This window comes from Danio rerio, chromosome 19 (genome assembly GCF_049306965.1).
Source record: "Danio rerio strain Tuebingen ecotype United States chromosome 19, GRCz12tu, whole genome shotgun sequence".
Taxonomy (NCBI): domain Eukaryota; kingdom Metazoa; phylum Chordata; class Actinopteri; order Cypriniformes; family Danionidae; genus Danio; species Danio rerio.
In genome coordinates this window covers 5,002,570-5,018,915 of record NC_133194.1, presented here as the reverse complement: position 1 = coordinate 5,018,915, position 16,346 = coordinate 5,002,570, and the positions used below count along the sequence as shown (strand labels likewise).

At 34.8% G+C, this 16,346-nt stretch overlaps 1 protein-coding gene across 4 annotated transcripts in view; it reads right to left on the bottom strand.

The window, feature by feature from the left end:
- The window catches only part of col22a1 (collagen, type XXII, alpha 1), a 129,822-nt gene that overhangs the window by 58,348 nt on the left and 55,128 nt on the right, over nt 1–16,346 (bottom strand). For 2 of the 4 annotated variants that reach the window (XM_073930460.1, NM_001291376.1), the window contains 7 exon segments: nt 15,948–16,223; nt 14,256–14,336; nt 11,406–11,522; nt 9,370–9,414; nt 9,196–9,258; nt 8,938–8,976; nt 662–715 (listed from right to left, as the gene is read on the bottom strand). In XM_073930460.1, the coding sequence (XP_073786561.1) occupies nt 662–715; nt 8,938–8,976; nt 9,196–9,258; nt 9,370–9,414; nt 11,406–11,522; nt 14,256–14,336; nt 15,948–16,223 (675 nt within the window). 4 annotated transcript variants of the gene reach the window in all.

Genomic DNA, 16,346 nt, shown 5'->3' with positions numbered 1-16,346 from the left:
TCACGCACTCAACGACCGCAGGTTTGCTTACGTAGCGGAAGGGGCGGAGCTATCGGACGCACACGTTGAATAACTTTATTTATTTTGGATAGTGAAAGCAAAATTCTCTTACGAGAGTGATTATAGCGCCTCCTGTTGGTGAATGCGGCAATACTCACAGCAGGTATTATTTGATAATTCGGTCGTTTATTTCACTGATTTAGCAACCGTCAAACGTCATCAGGAAAACGGTTTGAATTTCCGCTTAGTAAAAAAACAGTGTGCCATTTGGGACGACACTACATACATATACTATCCTGTTGAGTGTGTAAGTGCATAAGTACATAGTGAATGAGTGCATAGTGTATAGTGTGCTATTTGGGACGCAGCTATATACAGGACACCGGCCCTCCAGGACCGAGTTTGGACACTTCTGCTTTACACTGTAAACAATGCTGGGTTCCACACAATCGATTTGTGTTAGGCAAAATGAAAAAAATTAGGTAGATTAAATATAAAATAATCAAATTGTCTTAAAAAATCCTTAAGAATTGTGTTGTTTCAACTCATTTTAAATAAGCAGTTTAAACAATCTCGATTTTTTAGCGTAGAGGCTTTGTACATTCGAACAGTGTCTAAAATGCCATTTGATGTTGTTTAAATCTCCTCAATCATGTCTTACTTTTTCTCCTCTGTCTCCTGTGAGTCCAGGTTCTCCAAACTCACCGCTGTCCCCCTGTGGAGAGAGACAGTATATCAGGATCTCATCGCAGCAAGAGATTACCAGGACTCCCGGAACTCTTCATCCTTCAGTGAGTATATACTTGATGTCTTTATATCTGGCCCATGCAAATGTAGCACTGCTTACTTTTATGCAACAGTGTACATAATTGTCCAAGTTAAAACTTGCAATCTAAACAAATCTTCTTCAAACTGATCAAGCAAAAACCGAGTGTCATGGTATTGTAAGCAAATAAGTACAAGGGAAACTGCAGTAATCGTTCTGTCATTTGTTGGCTTTGAGGCATCTTGTTCACTCCAGGAAACCTCCTGGATTGTGAGAGTCACAGTAACCGTACAAGAGAAAAGCTTTTATGATTATAGTCATGATTCAGACGCGGGCAGACTGAGATCTGTGATTACTCCTCTAAGTTCTCCACAGTTCTGAAAAAGTCAGCCGATAACTGAGTAACATCCTCAAGAGAAAGGGAAACAAAACGACCACAACATAGACAGAATATCAATCACGGTGCAAAGATTTGTTTATCTCTAATGAAGTGGGTTTTCACCTCAGTAAAAACAAATGTATTGATGACACATTATAATACTATAGATCAGTTTGAGGGATGTGAACAAATACGATGGCCCCGACGTATTTCCTGTTTAACATTTTTTATTTCTACAGCTTCCTAGAATCCACATATTAATAAATAATGCTAGGATAGCTGTTTTAATAAGTTATGATTGATTTGCCTCTTGTTACAGTTATGAAATTGTTTGATAACAAGCAGGAAAAGTTCATGGGCCAATGACACCACCACATTGAAATGCTCTAAATAAAGATGACAGTGCAGAATTCATTGTCATTTTAAACCTTTATAGAGTCCAAACTATTACATTTACACAAATTTGTCAGCTGGAAGTGTTTAATCATTTACAAAAGAAATTGAGAGTATATATTGTTTGATATATTTTTTTAAGTAGAGGTTTTTCCACTGAATGCCTATGTACAGGGGCTTGGGGGCCAATATTATAAGGGGCCAAAACAACAACAAACCCATATCACCCCCTGTCTTCACTTTTGTCCGAGACAATGCACCCTACCACCCCCCGCTATTCACGACAACACACTACCCAAACCCATCAATCCCCCACCCCCACCCCTTTTCACTTTCGTCTGCAACAACACCCATCCCCCTGCCCTTTTCACTTTTGTCTGCACTTTGTACTTAAAGTGTTCATATTGGTACCGCAAACGTATATATTAGTACCTAAAAAGATTAGGAGGAACTTTTTTGTACTTTTTAGGTACTAATATCCACCCTAAAGGTAATAATTAGGACCTTTTAGGTACAAATTTATACCTTTTCAAAAGGTACCACCCCAGTGACAGCTCACCTTTATTTCTGAGAGTGTTCAGTTGAAGTCAAAATTAGTCCCCCTCCTGTAAATAATTTTTTCTTTATAACATATATGAATTTTAACAGAGCAAGGCATTTTTCACAGTATTTCCTATAATATTTTTTCCTCTGGAGAAAGTATCATTTGCTTAATTTCAGCTACAATAAAAGCAGTTTTTTTATTTTATTTGATCTTAAAGTAATTATTATTAGCATCTTTAATCAATATTTGTTTTTAATTGTCTAAAGAACAAACCACTGTTACACAGCGACTCACCTAATTACCCTAGTTAAACCTTTTAATGTCACTTTAATCTGAATACTAGTGTCTTGAAAAATATCTGGTCAAATATTATTTACTGTCATCATGGCAAAGATAAAAGAAATTAGTTATTAAAAATGAGTTATTTAAACTAGTATCTACTATTACTATTTTCACTCTTACAAACCCAAAAGCATGTTGTTGTTAATGGGGTGAAAACTACCACAATCAGGATATTTAAACAGGCATTTATGGTTGCATGCATCACAGAATCGGTCCTGATGCAACACTTCTTCCAAACGCAGTATGTATTATGATCACCAGGGTAGCTCAGCTACCTAGTTTGGCCAGTTTCTAATCCAGCACTGACACAGGAAACCCATTGAAAAATATAGCAGACAGTGTTGAGATGTTAACTGCTGAAAATATCATTAAAATGGTTTCATCACACACTGAATACGGTAGAGAATAATTAGCAACATCTCTTTCTGCTTAGCCATAGAGTAATAGCAACACCGCTCTGACACAAACAACATCTATGTATGACAAAGATGATAGAATGAGCACAAGATTCGAGAAAGACAGAGACAGAGACAGACCTCAAACACAAACATGCGTTTGCGGCATCATGCATTTTAACCAGCTAACTCCTCCATATGCGGCTATGCTAACATAAGAACACACAGATAAATAGGATTACATTTACACATACACACATGAAAACATTCATGCAAATCACCGTTACGCAAACTGTACACAGAAAAACACACACAAGCAATTGTGAATCATGCATAAAAACTGTAAAACTAGTAATTCACATGTTCATAACATGTTCTTGGTGGCTGTTTATGTCATTTAAATAAAATGCTGCAACCTCATTCATTGGTTAAAGGGGAGAGAGAGGGTTTGTTCACAAGGGCTCAGGTGATGTCGTAAGAGATGGGTTTTTAGTTTTAGTTGTCGTTTGCAGTCCATGTGGGAATTTGAAGATCATTCCAAGAGCATGGAACACTGAATGAACTTATTGTGTTCATATTGTATTTTTTAATTATTAAATATGTACTGGAAAACATCTCATCTGTGGGACAGTAACAGTTAAGGGAATAAAAATCACTTCTAAAAAGTGGAGGTGGCAACCAAGCGGCAACCTCATGCTCTCCTTGGAAAGGTAATACGGAAGTAACTAAAACTGCAATTCATTGATTTGCCTTTGGGGGCTGGCTCCAGAAAATCCAAATGATTACTGACTGCAATGGTAAATTGGCCAATTTTACAGCTGATAAAAACATGTTTACAGCCTGGTACAAAAGATGGCTTTGCGTCATATAGCTAATACTGCCTTTCATGACAACTGTGAGGGGGTGAATTTTTTTTATAACTCATCCGTTTAATTTATATTAGGTTATATTAAGTCTCCATAATTAAGGGTGCAGCCACTTGAGAGACAGCTAGGCCTCGCTGCTCGCTGTCTCGTCACTTCAGCTGATTCCGGCTGATAACCTGCTGAGCTTGGCATATACATTGTATTTTTGTTATGTTTTATGTGGCTTTACACAGTCAGTTGCAGAATTATTTCCTGCAATTATCAGATGATATGGCATGCTGTGTGCACTTTTTTTTTGTGCTCACAAACCGTTCAAGTTGCCTCCATTTCCAAGGTGAGTAAAATTATATACTTATATACCTTCTCCATACATGTATTTGTTTTATTTAAGATCCTTTATAATGTTCTTTAGACCTGTAAAGCACTCCAAAATCTGACAGATTGATTAGCTGTTGGCTCTCGAACAGTCATCTGATGCGTTGTCATACAGTGTTATGCCTGGATTTCATCAATAGCTTTATGTTTACTAACACAGACTATATTTAAAGAGTTTTGAAGTAATTCACGTTTTCCTCTGGTAGAAAAGCATCATAAGAGCAATGCTTAGTGACTCAATGTATTACAACATTGTTTTTAAAAGTCGAAACACTTTATTGATGTAGTGTACAACCATGTGGTCAGAACACAAACGGGTCGCAGGTAGTATTAGGCGTTCCTCCCAAAATATAAGTTGTTTGAGCACACTTCGTTATTATTGTTCATTTATTCGTTTGCTGGAAATTAGAACTGAATTTAAAAAAAGTTTTGAAACAAATCTGCGCTTAACAAACAAACTTAATTATTTATAGGCTAATGGATCTCTGTGCGTACAAGAAGTTTCCCTATCAATGAGAAGTGAAAGTAAATAATGAGGAGGCTCATCTCTCATTCTGGAGCTGTACATGCTCTGTTTAACTGTTTTCTCTCTAGTGAAGCGTTCAGTTATTCCACTTACGAAGTCCGTCATGTAAATAGCAAACACACTATGGCGTGACACAACTTAAAGGGAATGGGAGATGAGACTCTGATTGGTTTATTCTCAAAACACACCTATAACTCATTAAGAGAACAAGCTCAACCCTGTTAGACCATGCGCCACGGCGCAAAGCGGATTTTTCCATCCCTTAAATAGTAAAAGTGGATTCTGACACGCCCTTAATGCTTTTGCGCCCTGTGCTTTAGACTTTGTGCATGGATCGTCAAAATAGAGCCCGTTGTGCTTTGTCAGAATATGTTTGAAAATCTTCACTAAAATATTACTTAGGTCAAAAATAAATGATGCAAAATTTGCAAGATGCCAAAACTGTGCTGTTGTTAGCACAATGTCAGTCACTGCATGTTGGCAAAGGAGCTGTGTCCTGTAAATAAACACAAAATAATAATTGTATGGAATTATCTCCTGCATTAAGATGCTCTTTGAGCATCTCCTGAAACCTTGCTGTGTTTTGTGGCCATTGTTTTGTCTGTCTGTTTATTATTAACCTGCTTAAGTGAAGTTTATTCATAAACTAATTTCGAGAGGATCACGTGATTATGATTGAACACAGCTGGTTCTGCATTAGCATGCATGATCCACCAATCAGGCCATTCCTAACCTACTATAAAGAGCCAGGGTTTCTCACTACAGTCTTCGATTTGAAGAATCCCCCCTTCCACCCCTACCTCTTCACCTTTCCCTCCATAGGGCGGCACGGTGGCCCAGTGGTTAGCACTGTTGCCTCACAGCAAGAATGTCACCGGTTCTAGTCTTTTAACAGGCCGGTGGTCGTTTCTGTGTGTAGTTTGCATGTTCTTCGCATGCTTGCGTGGGTTTTCTCCGGGTCCTCCAGTTTCCTCCCACATTCCAAAAACATGCACAACAAGTGAATTGAACAATCTAAATTTTGCACCACAGTCAATCTCTCATCCTGCAGCATATCTCTTCACAGCATTCAAATTTTAGTCATCAGTTCTTATCAAGGGGGAGTTGTCGAGATCTACCTGAGCTCAAAGCTCCCCTCTCGCCCTGCAAACGGGAGGGAGCCCAGAGCTCAAGGACCTTTTGGGCTCAGGGCTCTCTCCCGGGACAGCATGCCAAACCCGCTTATAATCAATCATCAGCTAAGTGTGAACTCTTGAAGTACTACACGAGTCAATTTTCACCACTGTAAAAATGATTTTCTTACTTAAGAGTTTTTGAGTTTTGTTTGCCCCATTGGCAGAATATTTAGCTTGTTTTATGGAAAAACTGACTTAATTTTAACTTATTATTTTTGAAAACAAGACAATGTTTAGCTTGTCTAGTGAATGCTTCTTCATTTAAATTTTTTTAGATATTTGGACTAGAAACAAAACAAAACCTTTTTATTTGTGTGGTTTCTAGGCCAGTTGCAGGAAATTCCACTGACCAGTCCAGCATGCCACATTTTTCAGGATGTGGACGTAAGCTGGCATCTAAATTGGTCAAATAGTGACCGAGTCCAGCTGAAATCTCAAATTACCTCCATTCAATCAGGCACAAATCACAGCTGGCCTGATTCTGGCCTGATATGATAATAAGCACAGGTAAGTGTTTAAAACCCAACAGCTGCCAATCTATTCCCAAACACCACAGTCGTCTTGTTCTCCAGTAAGCATCTCTGTTTGATAGAGGTTAATTAGGATGTTATTGTGAGGAAATTATGCCCTGGAGTCCGTCTGTCTGTCTGTTTTAAGCGTGTGAGTGGGTGTTCGTGTTTTGCATGTCCTCTGAGGTTGGCAGACCCATAATTCAGCCATTCAAAATATGGTATTTTTATTGTTCTCATCATGAAAAGAGTGGCAATTTGCATCATTTTTTCTTTTCAGCTATGCTCTCTTGTAATCTTAGACTTGAATTGAAGGGAGGAAGAACGTTTATGAAGGAAATGGCTTCTGTTGTGCACAAAATGATGGGAAGACACACACATGCACATGCACAAACAAGCACAAACATATACAATCCACCTCATTTTTCAGCGTGAAAGTATTTTGACTGGGTCACTTTTGATGTATTAGCCCGTATAGGCAAATAACTAGAAGAAAAGTGCTAATGTCAAAATATGTTTGGGTCACTGTAAGCTTTCATCTCAACTTTTGTTGTTATTTTGCTAGCTCACATTGTTATTATGAATCTGTGTAAGTTAATCCACTGAAAACATGTGTTTGATTTAGTAATCTTCAATCAAAGTCTGAGAATTGCTTCTGCATTCATAGTGGCGGTCCTTTTGTTGACGTCAACCCGATAATTTCCATAGCAACTGCATACTCTCTTACTGTTAGTTTGCTCAAAAGAAAGCCACACCCCCTACTCAATATTCTGTTTCAGTTGGAAGTACATTAACATACTGGTATAAAAGTCTCAGCAACTTCCAGTTCAATGTTGCATTATATGCTGCTGCTAATGCTAACATATTTAGCATTGCGTTAGCACACATGAGTATCGACATGGTTTTCTTTTTTTAGGCTTTAATTAGCATGCTAACTATATTTTTTAACACTATTTAGCAGGTTGTAACATATACTAGCATATTTCTAATATGCTTAACACATGGCTAATGTTGTAGCATGTAAGCATTAATGAAACAGTTTGTAGCATTTACATTAACCTTTTTCTTCTAACATCTGCTAACTGTGCTAGCATGCTTTTAGCAACGTTACTAGGATGATGTTGCTAACATAATATTTAGCATTTTGTTAGCATGCATGCTGTAAACATGTTTCTACCATGGTTATCTTTTTGTTAGCTTTAATTAGCATGTTGACAATGTCTGTAGGATGTTGACTGTTACTAGCATGTTTTACATGTTGTTAGCATGATTTATAATATGCATGGTTTATAACATTTTAATATTGTTCACATTATTTAGCATGTTTTAACATATACATGGCTAATGTTGTGACGTAAGCATTAATTAACCACTTTATAGCATTATAGCATTCAACCTTTTTTCTAGCAATTGTTACATTACTGTGCTAGCTTGCGTTTAACAATGTTACTAGGATTATGTTACTAACATATTTAACATTTGGTTAGCAACTGGTTAGCCTGATTATCATTTTGTTAGCTTTAAGTAGCATGTTGATAATGTCAGTGTCAGATGGATGTTTATTGTGTTGCTAGCTTGTTTCAAATTGTTGTTAGCATGATTTATAATGGAAGATGTCCTAGTCTAGCTGCATAGTTTTGATACACATAAATAGATCACATATGAATAAATATTTTTATCACATGTATGGCTAACACTTTAATATTGGTTTAGCATGTTTTAATACTAGCATGTTTCTAATATACTTAAAACATGGAGAATTTTGTAGCATGTAAGTATTAATAAATCACTTTTTAACGTTTACAGTAAACCTTTTCTAGCAATTGTAACATCTGTTAACTGTGCTAGCATGCGTTTAGCAATGTTGCTAGGATGAACGTATTTTACATTTGGCTAGCCTGGTTATCATTTTGTTAGCTTTAATTAGCATGTTGATAATGTCAGTGTCAGAAGGATGTTTATTGTGTTGCTAGCATGTTTTACAATTGTTGTAAGCATGATTTATAATGTAAGATGTCCTTGTCTAGCTGCATAGTTTTGCTACTCATAAATAGATCACATATGAATAAATATTTTTAACACATGTATGGCTAACACTTTAATGTTGGTAACATTATTTAGCATGTTTTAATACTAGCATGTTTTTAATACACCTAAAACATGGAGAATTTTGTAGCATGTAAGTATTAATAAATCACTTTTTAACATTTACAGTAAACCTTTTCTAGCAATTGTAACATCTGTTAACTGTGCTAGCATGCGTTTAGCAATGTTGCTAGGACGAATGTATTTTACATTTGGTTAGCAACTGGTTAGCATGGTTATCATTTTGTTAGCTTTAATTAGCATGTTGATAATGTCAGTGTCAGATGGATGTTTATTGTGTTGCTAGCATGTTTCAAATTGTTGTTAGCATGATTTATAATGGAAGATGTCCTAGTCTAGCTGCTCCTACAGTTTTGTTACTCATAAATAGAGATTTATTTGTATGATTGACAAGAGTCCTAACAATGTTTAACAAGAAATTTGATCTCATAAGAAGAAAATATAATCAAGATAGATATGAAGAAGAGCAACATAACTTTGCACATGTCAAAATAAGGTGGATACATTCGCTGTTTTTGTTTTGCATCTGGAGGAGTTTGACTGTTAAACTCATGACCTTACCTTCTCTCCTCTATCACCTTTGATAGAGACAGCCTGACCCTGCAAATAATCAATCAACACCGATCAATTATTCTCCAGGCCCATAGAGGAAGAAACAGAAGATGAAAATCGAGAGCATATGAAAATAAATCGGTTTACTGTTAACAATCTATCCACAATACTGTAGAAACAGCTGATTATTCTAATAAATATCCATGCTGTTTTAGGTTCATTTAAACAGTCAAGAAACTGTTTTAAGTAATAATATTGGTGGCATACACGTTCTCCTTTCAGCCCTTTGAGTCCTGGTGGTCCTTCTGCCCCTTTAAGACCAGGATCCCCCTGCAGATGTACAGTTTATGCAGTAACCCGGTGAGGAAACAAATCAGAAACACAATCCGGAGATATGAAGATGCATATTGAGGATGTTGTGATTGTAAAATGCTAATTGACCTTTTCACCCTTGGGCCCCGGGGCACCCGGTAGACCTGTATCACCCTGTAGGATGAAAAAGATTGAGAGAGATAGCAAATGACAGAGATTTTGAAAGAAAAACGAGAGCGTAAAGAACGAATGCATTACAAAAGCAAGTGAATGCATTACAAATGAATTCAGCATAAAAAAATTGATATCTAGCCTTATATGCTGCACTGAATTTTACATGTTGAATACAATTAATTTCTGTCAAACATTGTCAAGCTGTTGTACAATAACAAATAATGTCAAGCTATATTTTGAATATCTATGACATGCTTATTTAATTCATATTTAATAAATGCTTAGGCAAATACTTTGTACAGGTTATAGATATAATTTATGTACTACTGTTTTTTTATTATTTAGTTAATTATTATTATTATTATTTTAAAATTATTTAAATATATCACAAACTAAAACTATAATATAACATTAACATAATAACATCCAATAATTGCAATTATTCAAAATCTCATGTCAAAATAATAAATTTTAGGGCTAATATACAGACCTATGTTCTGAATTTATTTATTTTTTAATATCTATGACATGCTTATTTAATTTATATTTAACAAATGCTTAGAATTATGTACAAGCTGATATAATTTATTTACTATTGTGTTTTTTATTATTTAGTTATTTATTAATAGAATTATTTTTAAATGAATTTAATACATCACAAACTACAACTATGATAACATAATAACAATAATTCAATAATTGCAATTTTCTTCACAGTCTCATATCAAAATAATTCATTTTAGAGATAATATACAGACCTATGCTTTGAATATCGATTACATGCTTATTTCATTCACATTTAATAAGTGCTTAGAAATAAATGAATTATTATTGTGTTTTTTCTCTTTTATTTATTTTTTCATTATTAAAATGATTTTAAAATTATTAAATATATTTTATTACAAACTAAAACTATAATAATAAAATTACCATTAAAACATCCAATAATTGTATTTTTCCCTTCAGATTAGTCTCATGTCAAAATAATTAGGCAACAATTTAGGGCTTTATTATTGGAAAAAGTGTATTTATTTAATTTATTATTATTATTATTATTGTTATTTTACAATATTATTGATTTAATAACATTTATTCTGGTTCACTGTCTAAACTACCTTGTATTTTTTAACCCAGGCTCATTCTGAAAACGTACCACTATATACATTTCTGAAGAGCACCAAATATGTCCCAGGAGCTATGTTTTTTGCACTTTTTGTTACGCTTTTTGAGATCTCAAATTTCTCTTGCGAATGCCATTCAAGCCTGCTCTTCTTGCGTAAATCCACCAGAGGCCGCTGTCGACTGACCCACGCTCTTCCTTCCCTAAACCCAACCAAAAGTGCTTTCAAAAGCAACGATTGACCAGCGCCCACCCACTTCCCGAAACCCAACCAACAGTTTTAAAAAGCAATCCAGAAAAAGAAAAGCCTTCCCCTGATTTTTACCACGTTTTCAGATTTCACCACTTTCTCACCCTGTTATTTACTTGGTTATTTTATTTTTTGGCTGCTTTCTGGAATTGTTCTGTATCAGACTCTAAACCCGTCATCGTGGTTAAATTCTCTCTGCGCCAACATATGCGGCGAGCCTCTGAACAAACTGGTAACAGTGTGAAAGCCGTCCATACTGAAGTGGTCAGCTGGTAAGCACAAAAAGGAACAGCGTCATACCACCCTGTAGCGTTCGTTTTAAACAGGAAATGCAGCCATACGTACCTCTGGCTACATAATTCACGATCTAGGGCTATATTTTCAGAATGAGCCAATGTTGCTATTTTTAATGCATTTGTAAAAACTGTGACATTAGATGGTGTTGTTTGTGATAAATATGTTATACCGTATAGCCTAAACTGCACCTATAATGTCTACTTAGCCATTATTTAAGTACCATCAATAGCCTCAATTACTATACTACATCATAATAAGGCAGGTATACAATTTTCTGCGTGTTAGAAAAGTGTTTCATCAGCTCGTCCCCTTTGATGCTCTTACCCGTTCCCCAGCAGGACAGGAGCAGTTGGCAGCGGCTGGTTTCTTCTGCTCGGCGCTTGTAGGTTTCGGGGTGGGCAGTGGGACTGGAGGGGCTTCAGTCACCAGAGTTTGTTCACACTGAACCAGAACAGAAAGTGAACAAGGAAACAGAAAGGGACATCAACTGTGTCTGAAACCACTCCCTATTCACTATATAGTGCACTATATCAGCTGTCTGAGTGAACGATTTAATGAAACTGTTCAGTAAAGTTATTTATTTATTTATTTTATGCACTCAATATTATTCTTGCAGCTTGAGAATATTAAACTGAACAAACGAAAGCCTATGGTCGGTTTGAGGATGTTTTTGGTATTTTTTCTTAACTTTGAAGGAGTCAAGAGCCTTGTTGTGTATGAATTGAACCTTGTGTATGAATGCACCGAGTTGCTGCCATGTGATTGGCTGATTAAAAATTTGTGTTAACGTACAGTTGGACAGGTGTACCTAATAAAGTGGCTGTTGAATGTATATATATTAAAAAAAAATATTACTTTAATGATATTTTATTTAATGTTTACATACTACATTTATTTTTTTAACTCAAATGTAGTGAGAAAAAAATGACATTTCAAAATATTAATAAAAGCTAAGCACGACAGGCAGGAGTTTTTTTTCTCTCTCTCTTTGTCATCAAATAGTACGATAAATGTGACAAATGAACATTGACAGTTTATTTATAAAGCCAAAAAGAGCAATTTACCGGATGGAAAATGCAACATTCATGACTAAACTGTCCATTACGGGCTGCTCTCCGGCTTACAAAACGGTAGTCGGCAGCTAGCTCTCTGCAACTCTCTCATGGTCGCCCACTGAAGCTAACCAGGGCTGTGCCCCGTCAGTACCTAGATCAGGGGGGGCCAACCCTGTTCCCGGAAAGCCACCTTCCTGCAGATTTCAGTTGCTACCCATATCAAACACACCTGAACCAATTAATTAGAATATGAACAACACATGATAATTACATACAGGTGTGTTTGATATAGGTTGCAACTGAAATCTGCAGGAACGTGGCTCTCCAGGAACAGGGTTGGCCCCCCCCTGACCTAGATGGTAGACCACAAAGCTAGAAGTGGTATTAATGAGACCAGCAGGGGGCGCTCAATTTGTGGTCTGTGTGTGTCCTAATTCCCCAGTATAGTGTTGGGCAGACCCGGATTGGCTAATCAGGAGGACTGGGAGTATTCCCGGTGGGCCGGTTGTTTTTTGGCCGCAAGGGCCGAGGTCTCTAGCTGCTTGCACTCTCAGCAGTTGCACTTTTTTCATTTATTGATTTATTTGACCTCACTCTTTTTATTCATTATTTTATTTTTTATTTATTTTAATTTATTTTCTCGCAGCCCCTTGAACAAAATGCAGCCTGCAGGTTATTGCTGACGTAATTATAATTTGACCCCAAACCGCGGCACCTTGCTCATCAGCAAAATCATTTAAGAGATACACGAGAGATGACAAATTGTTCTCGGAAGCACAAAGTAATACAAACGCACCATCATATCTGTGCCATTGTGGTCCAGCGGTCAGCATGTTGCATTACAATGCTGCTGACCCGAGTTCGAATCTCACCTGAGAAGTGCTTATTTTTTTTTTATTATTATTATTTTTTTTTATAATATTTATTTAGTGTTAAGACATATAATACTGTTTGGGTTACTTATGTAGGTGTCCATATTTTATTTTTGTTTTTTGTGTGACAATTTGATGAATTTTGCACAGAATATATATTCAGATATTGCAGAAAAGGACATTGTGATGTTTTAAAGAATAGCGTTGGAGATTTAGCTACACTTTAATGTTCTCAGATTTATGAAAAACATTTGAAGTTCTAAAGCAGCTGAGTCCTTGAAAAAGACGTGATTAGTGCAACTGAATTGGAAATGACCTTATTTTAATATAGTCAGTCGTGAACTGATCTTAAGCTTGAAACTCCAGTGCTGAAAAGGAATCCCACTCCGGCCCTGGTGACGGGGACTCTATACTGCTCTGTGAGCAACGTCTTTCGGATGAGACTCGAAAAAGAGTAGGGGTTTAACCCCGTCATCCTGGCCAAATCTGCCCACTGGCCTCTGTCCAGCATAGCCTCCTAACCATCCCCATGTCGTAATTGGCTTTATCACTCAGTCCCCTCTCCACCAATCAGAATGTGTGTGGTGTGCGGTCTGGCGCAATATGTCTGCCGTCGCATCATCCAGGTGGATGCTGCACACTGGTGGTGGATGAGGGTTCCCACAATGTGTAAAGTGCTTTAAGTGCCCAGAAAAGCACTATAAAAATGTAAGTTATTATTATTATTATTATTAGAATAGTGCATTATTTTATCTTTATAACTGTAATATTTCTGTTAGCACTATTAATGATCTGCTTTTAGCAATTTGCTAATCCTAATAGATTTCGTTTCATGATTCCTATTTAAAGGATGAATATTTAGGAGAAAAATTGCACATTTTTAACACCTTAATGATTGTCTACAATCTAACGAAATCTACGAAATTCACACAAAGCATCATGGGACGTTCACTCAACTGTCATACACTATATAAGGATTAGTGAATGAGTGAGCGAGTGTGCGGTTTCATACACAGCTTCAATGTGTTACGCAGAAAAGAAAAAGGAATAGGAGAGCAGCTCCAGAGGAAACTCAGAACACCAGATGATGAAATCTTCATCGAGGACTAAAAAGCAAGACCTCTGAGCTCCTGTACTCTTCAAAAGTGATGTTTTTCTTGCCTGCAGGTGACGTGTTTACATTTCCTTCTTGCAGATCCACAGTAATGAGGCAAGAATAAAAATGTTTGTGATTCAGATGCACTTACTAAGCCACCAGGAATATCGCAACACGTCTCCTGTTCGGACTGTTTACCATCACAGTAGATCACCATCCTCTGCAGGTCAAACTAGAGAGTAAACACGCACACACACAGAGAGAGAAAGGGGAAACTGGTTGAATTAACTGTGATTTAAAACTTTTGAAACATTTTCAGACATTTGGGGTCATTGAGATCTTTTTATCAAATTGTTTTAGTAAGAAATCACTTGTTCTTCTTGTACTTATATAATTCGTGTGATGCAAAGCTGAATTTTCAGAGTAGGTTTATTGTAATTAACTAACTTAACTTAAAAAATTACTTGAACTTAATTTAAATAATGAGGAAAGAAAAAAATATGTTTAATGTAATATACCAATAAACAATAGGTAAAATAAATAATAATTAAAAAATGTGGTGTGTGTGAGAATGAATAAAATCTACAAAATTGCCACGTAATTAAATGAATAAATTAATTAAATTAATGAAATGAATTAATTAAATAAATAAATGATTAAATGAATCTTAAGAAACAATTTTATATGCTGAATTGATGCTAGAGAAATGTAATTGTTTAAAAATAATTTTAAATTATTATAAATTAAAGTATGTCTGCATTATAAATAAATAAAAAAATGTAAATTAAAATATGTCTGCATTATTAATTAAATAAATAAAAATAAATGAATGATTGAATTAATAAATAAATATAAATTTAAAATGTAATGCCTGCATTATAAATAAATATAAATAAATAATTATAAACTAAAATATGTCTGCATTATAAATAAATAAAATAAACGACTGAATAAATAAATAATTATAATTAAAATGTCTGCACTATAAATAAATTAAATCAATAAAAAATTATGAATAAATAAATACTTATAAATCCAAATGTCTGCATTATAAAAAAATAAATAAAAATAAATGAACAAATTAATTAATAAATAATTATAAATTAAAATATGTCTGCATTATAAATGTATTAAATATAATGAAAGATTTAATAAATAATTATGAATTATATGATGTCTGCATTCTAAATAAAGTAAATCAATAAAAAAATGAACGAATGAATTAATAAACAAGTATAAATAAAAATGTGATGTCTGCATTTTAAATCATTAAATCAATAAAAATAAACGAATAAGTAAATGAATGAATAAATAAGTAAATTATTCTAAATTAAAATATGATGTCTGTATTATAAATAAAATAAATCAATTAAAATGAATGAATGAAAGAATAAAAAATTATAAATCAAAATATGTCTACATTATAAATAAATGTTATAAATAAATAAATAATTCTAAATTAAAATATGATGTCTGCATTATAAAAAAATTAAAAAATAAATGAACAAATAAATCAATAACTGAATTAAAATATGTCTGCATTAGAAATAAATTAAATCAATAAAATAAATGAATGAATAAATAATTATAGTTAAAATATGTTTGCATTATAAATAAATTAAATCAATAAAAATAAATAAATAAGTAAATAAATAAATTTATATATAAATAATTATAATTTAAAATATGATGACTGCATTATAAATAAATTAAATCATTAAAATTAATAAATAAATAAATAAGTCTTCAATTCTTAATCCTTAATTCTTCACTGCCACATTGATAAATTTCTTCACACTTGCTTAATCAAAACATGAATAAACCTCAAACACCAGATGCTTACGTCAATAGGAACGCTGTCATAGAGCCTCTTCCCAATGACAGTTTTCCCCTGGATGTCGATGTCTTCTCTTTCCTCGATGGGTAGCGTCTCGATGTGTTTGCAGTCCAGAAAGAGCGACACAGATTTGGAGTCCACCCTCATGCCAATCTTATGCCAGTTACGGTCAAACAGATTGTCCACCTCTGGGTTCCTAAAAACCGCCCGCACCGCATCCTTCGTCAGGCCCACAGCGTTATACTCCACCGCCCTGTTCTCGCCATCCAGACGGATGGACACCTGGACAATATTTGCAGAGTAAATTCAACAATAAAACACAACAAACAATGCAGCACGAGATTGTTATAATTTAGCATTTTTTAATAAGCCTTTATAATAATAATTGATACTAATTCCCTTAAA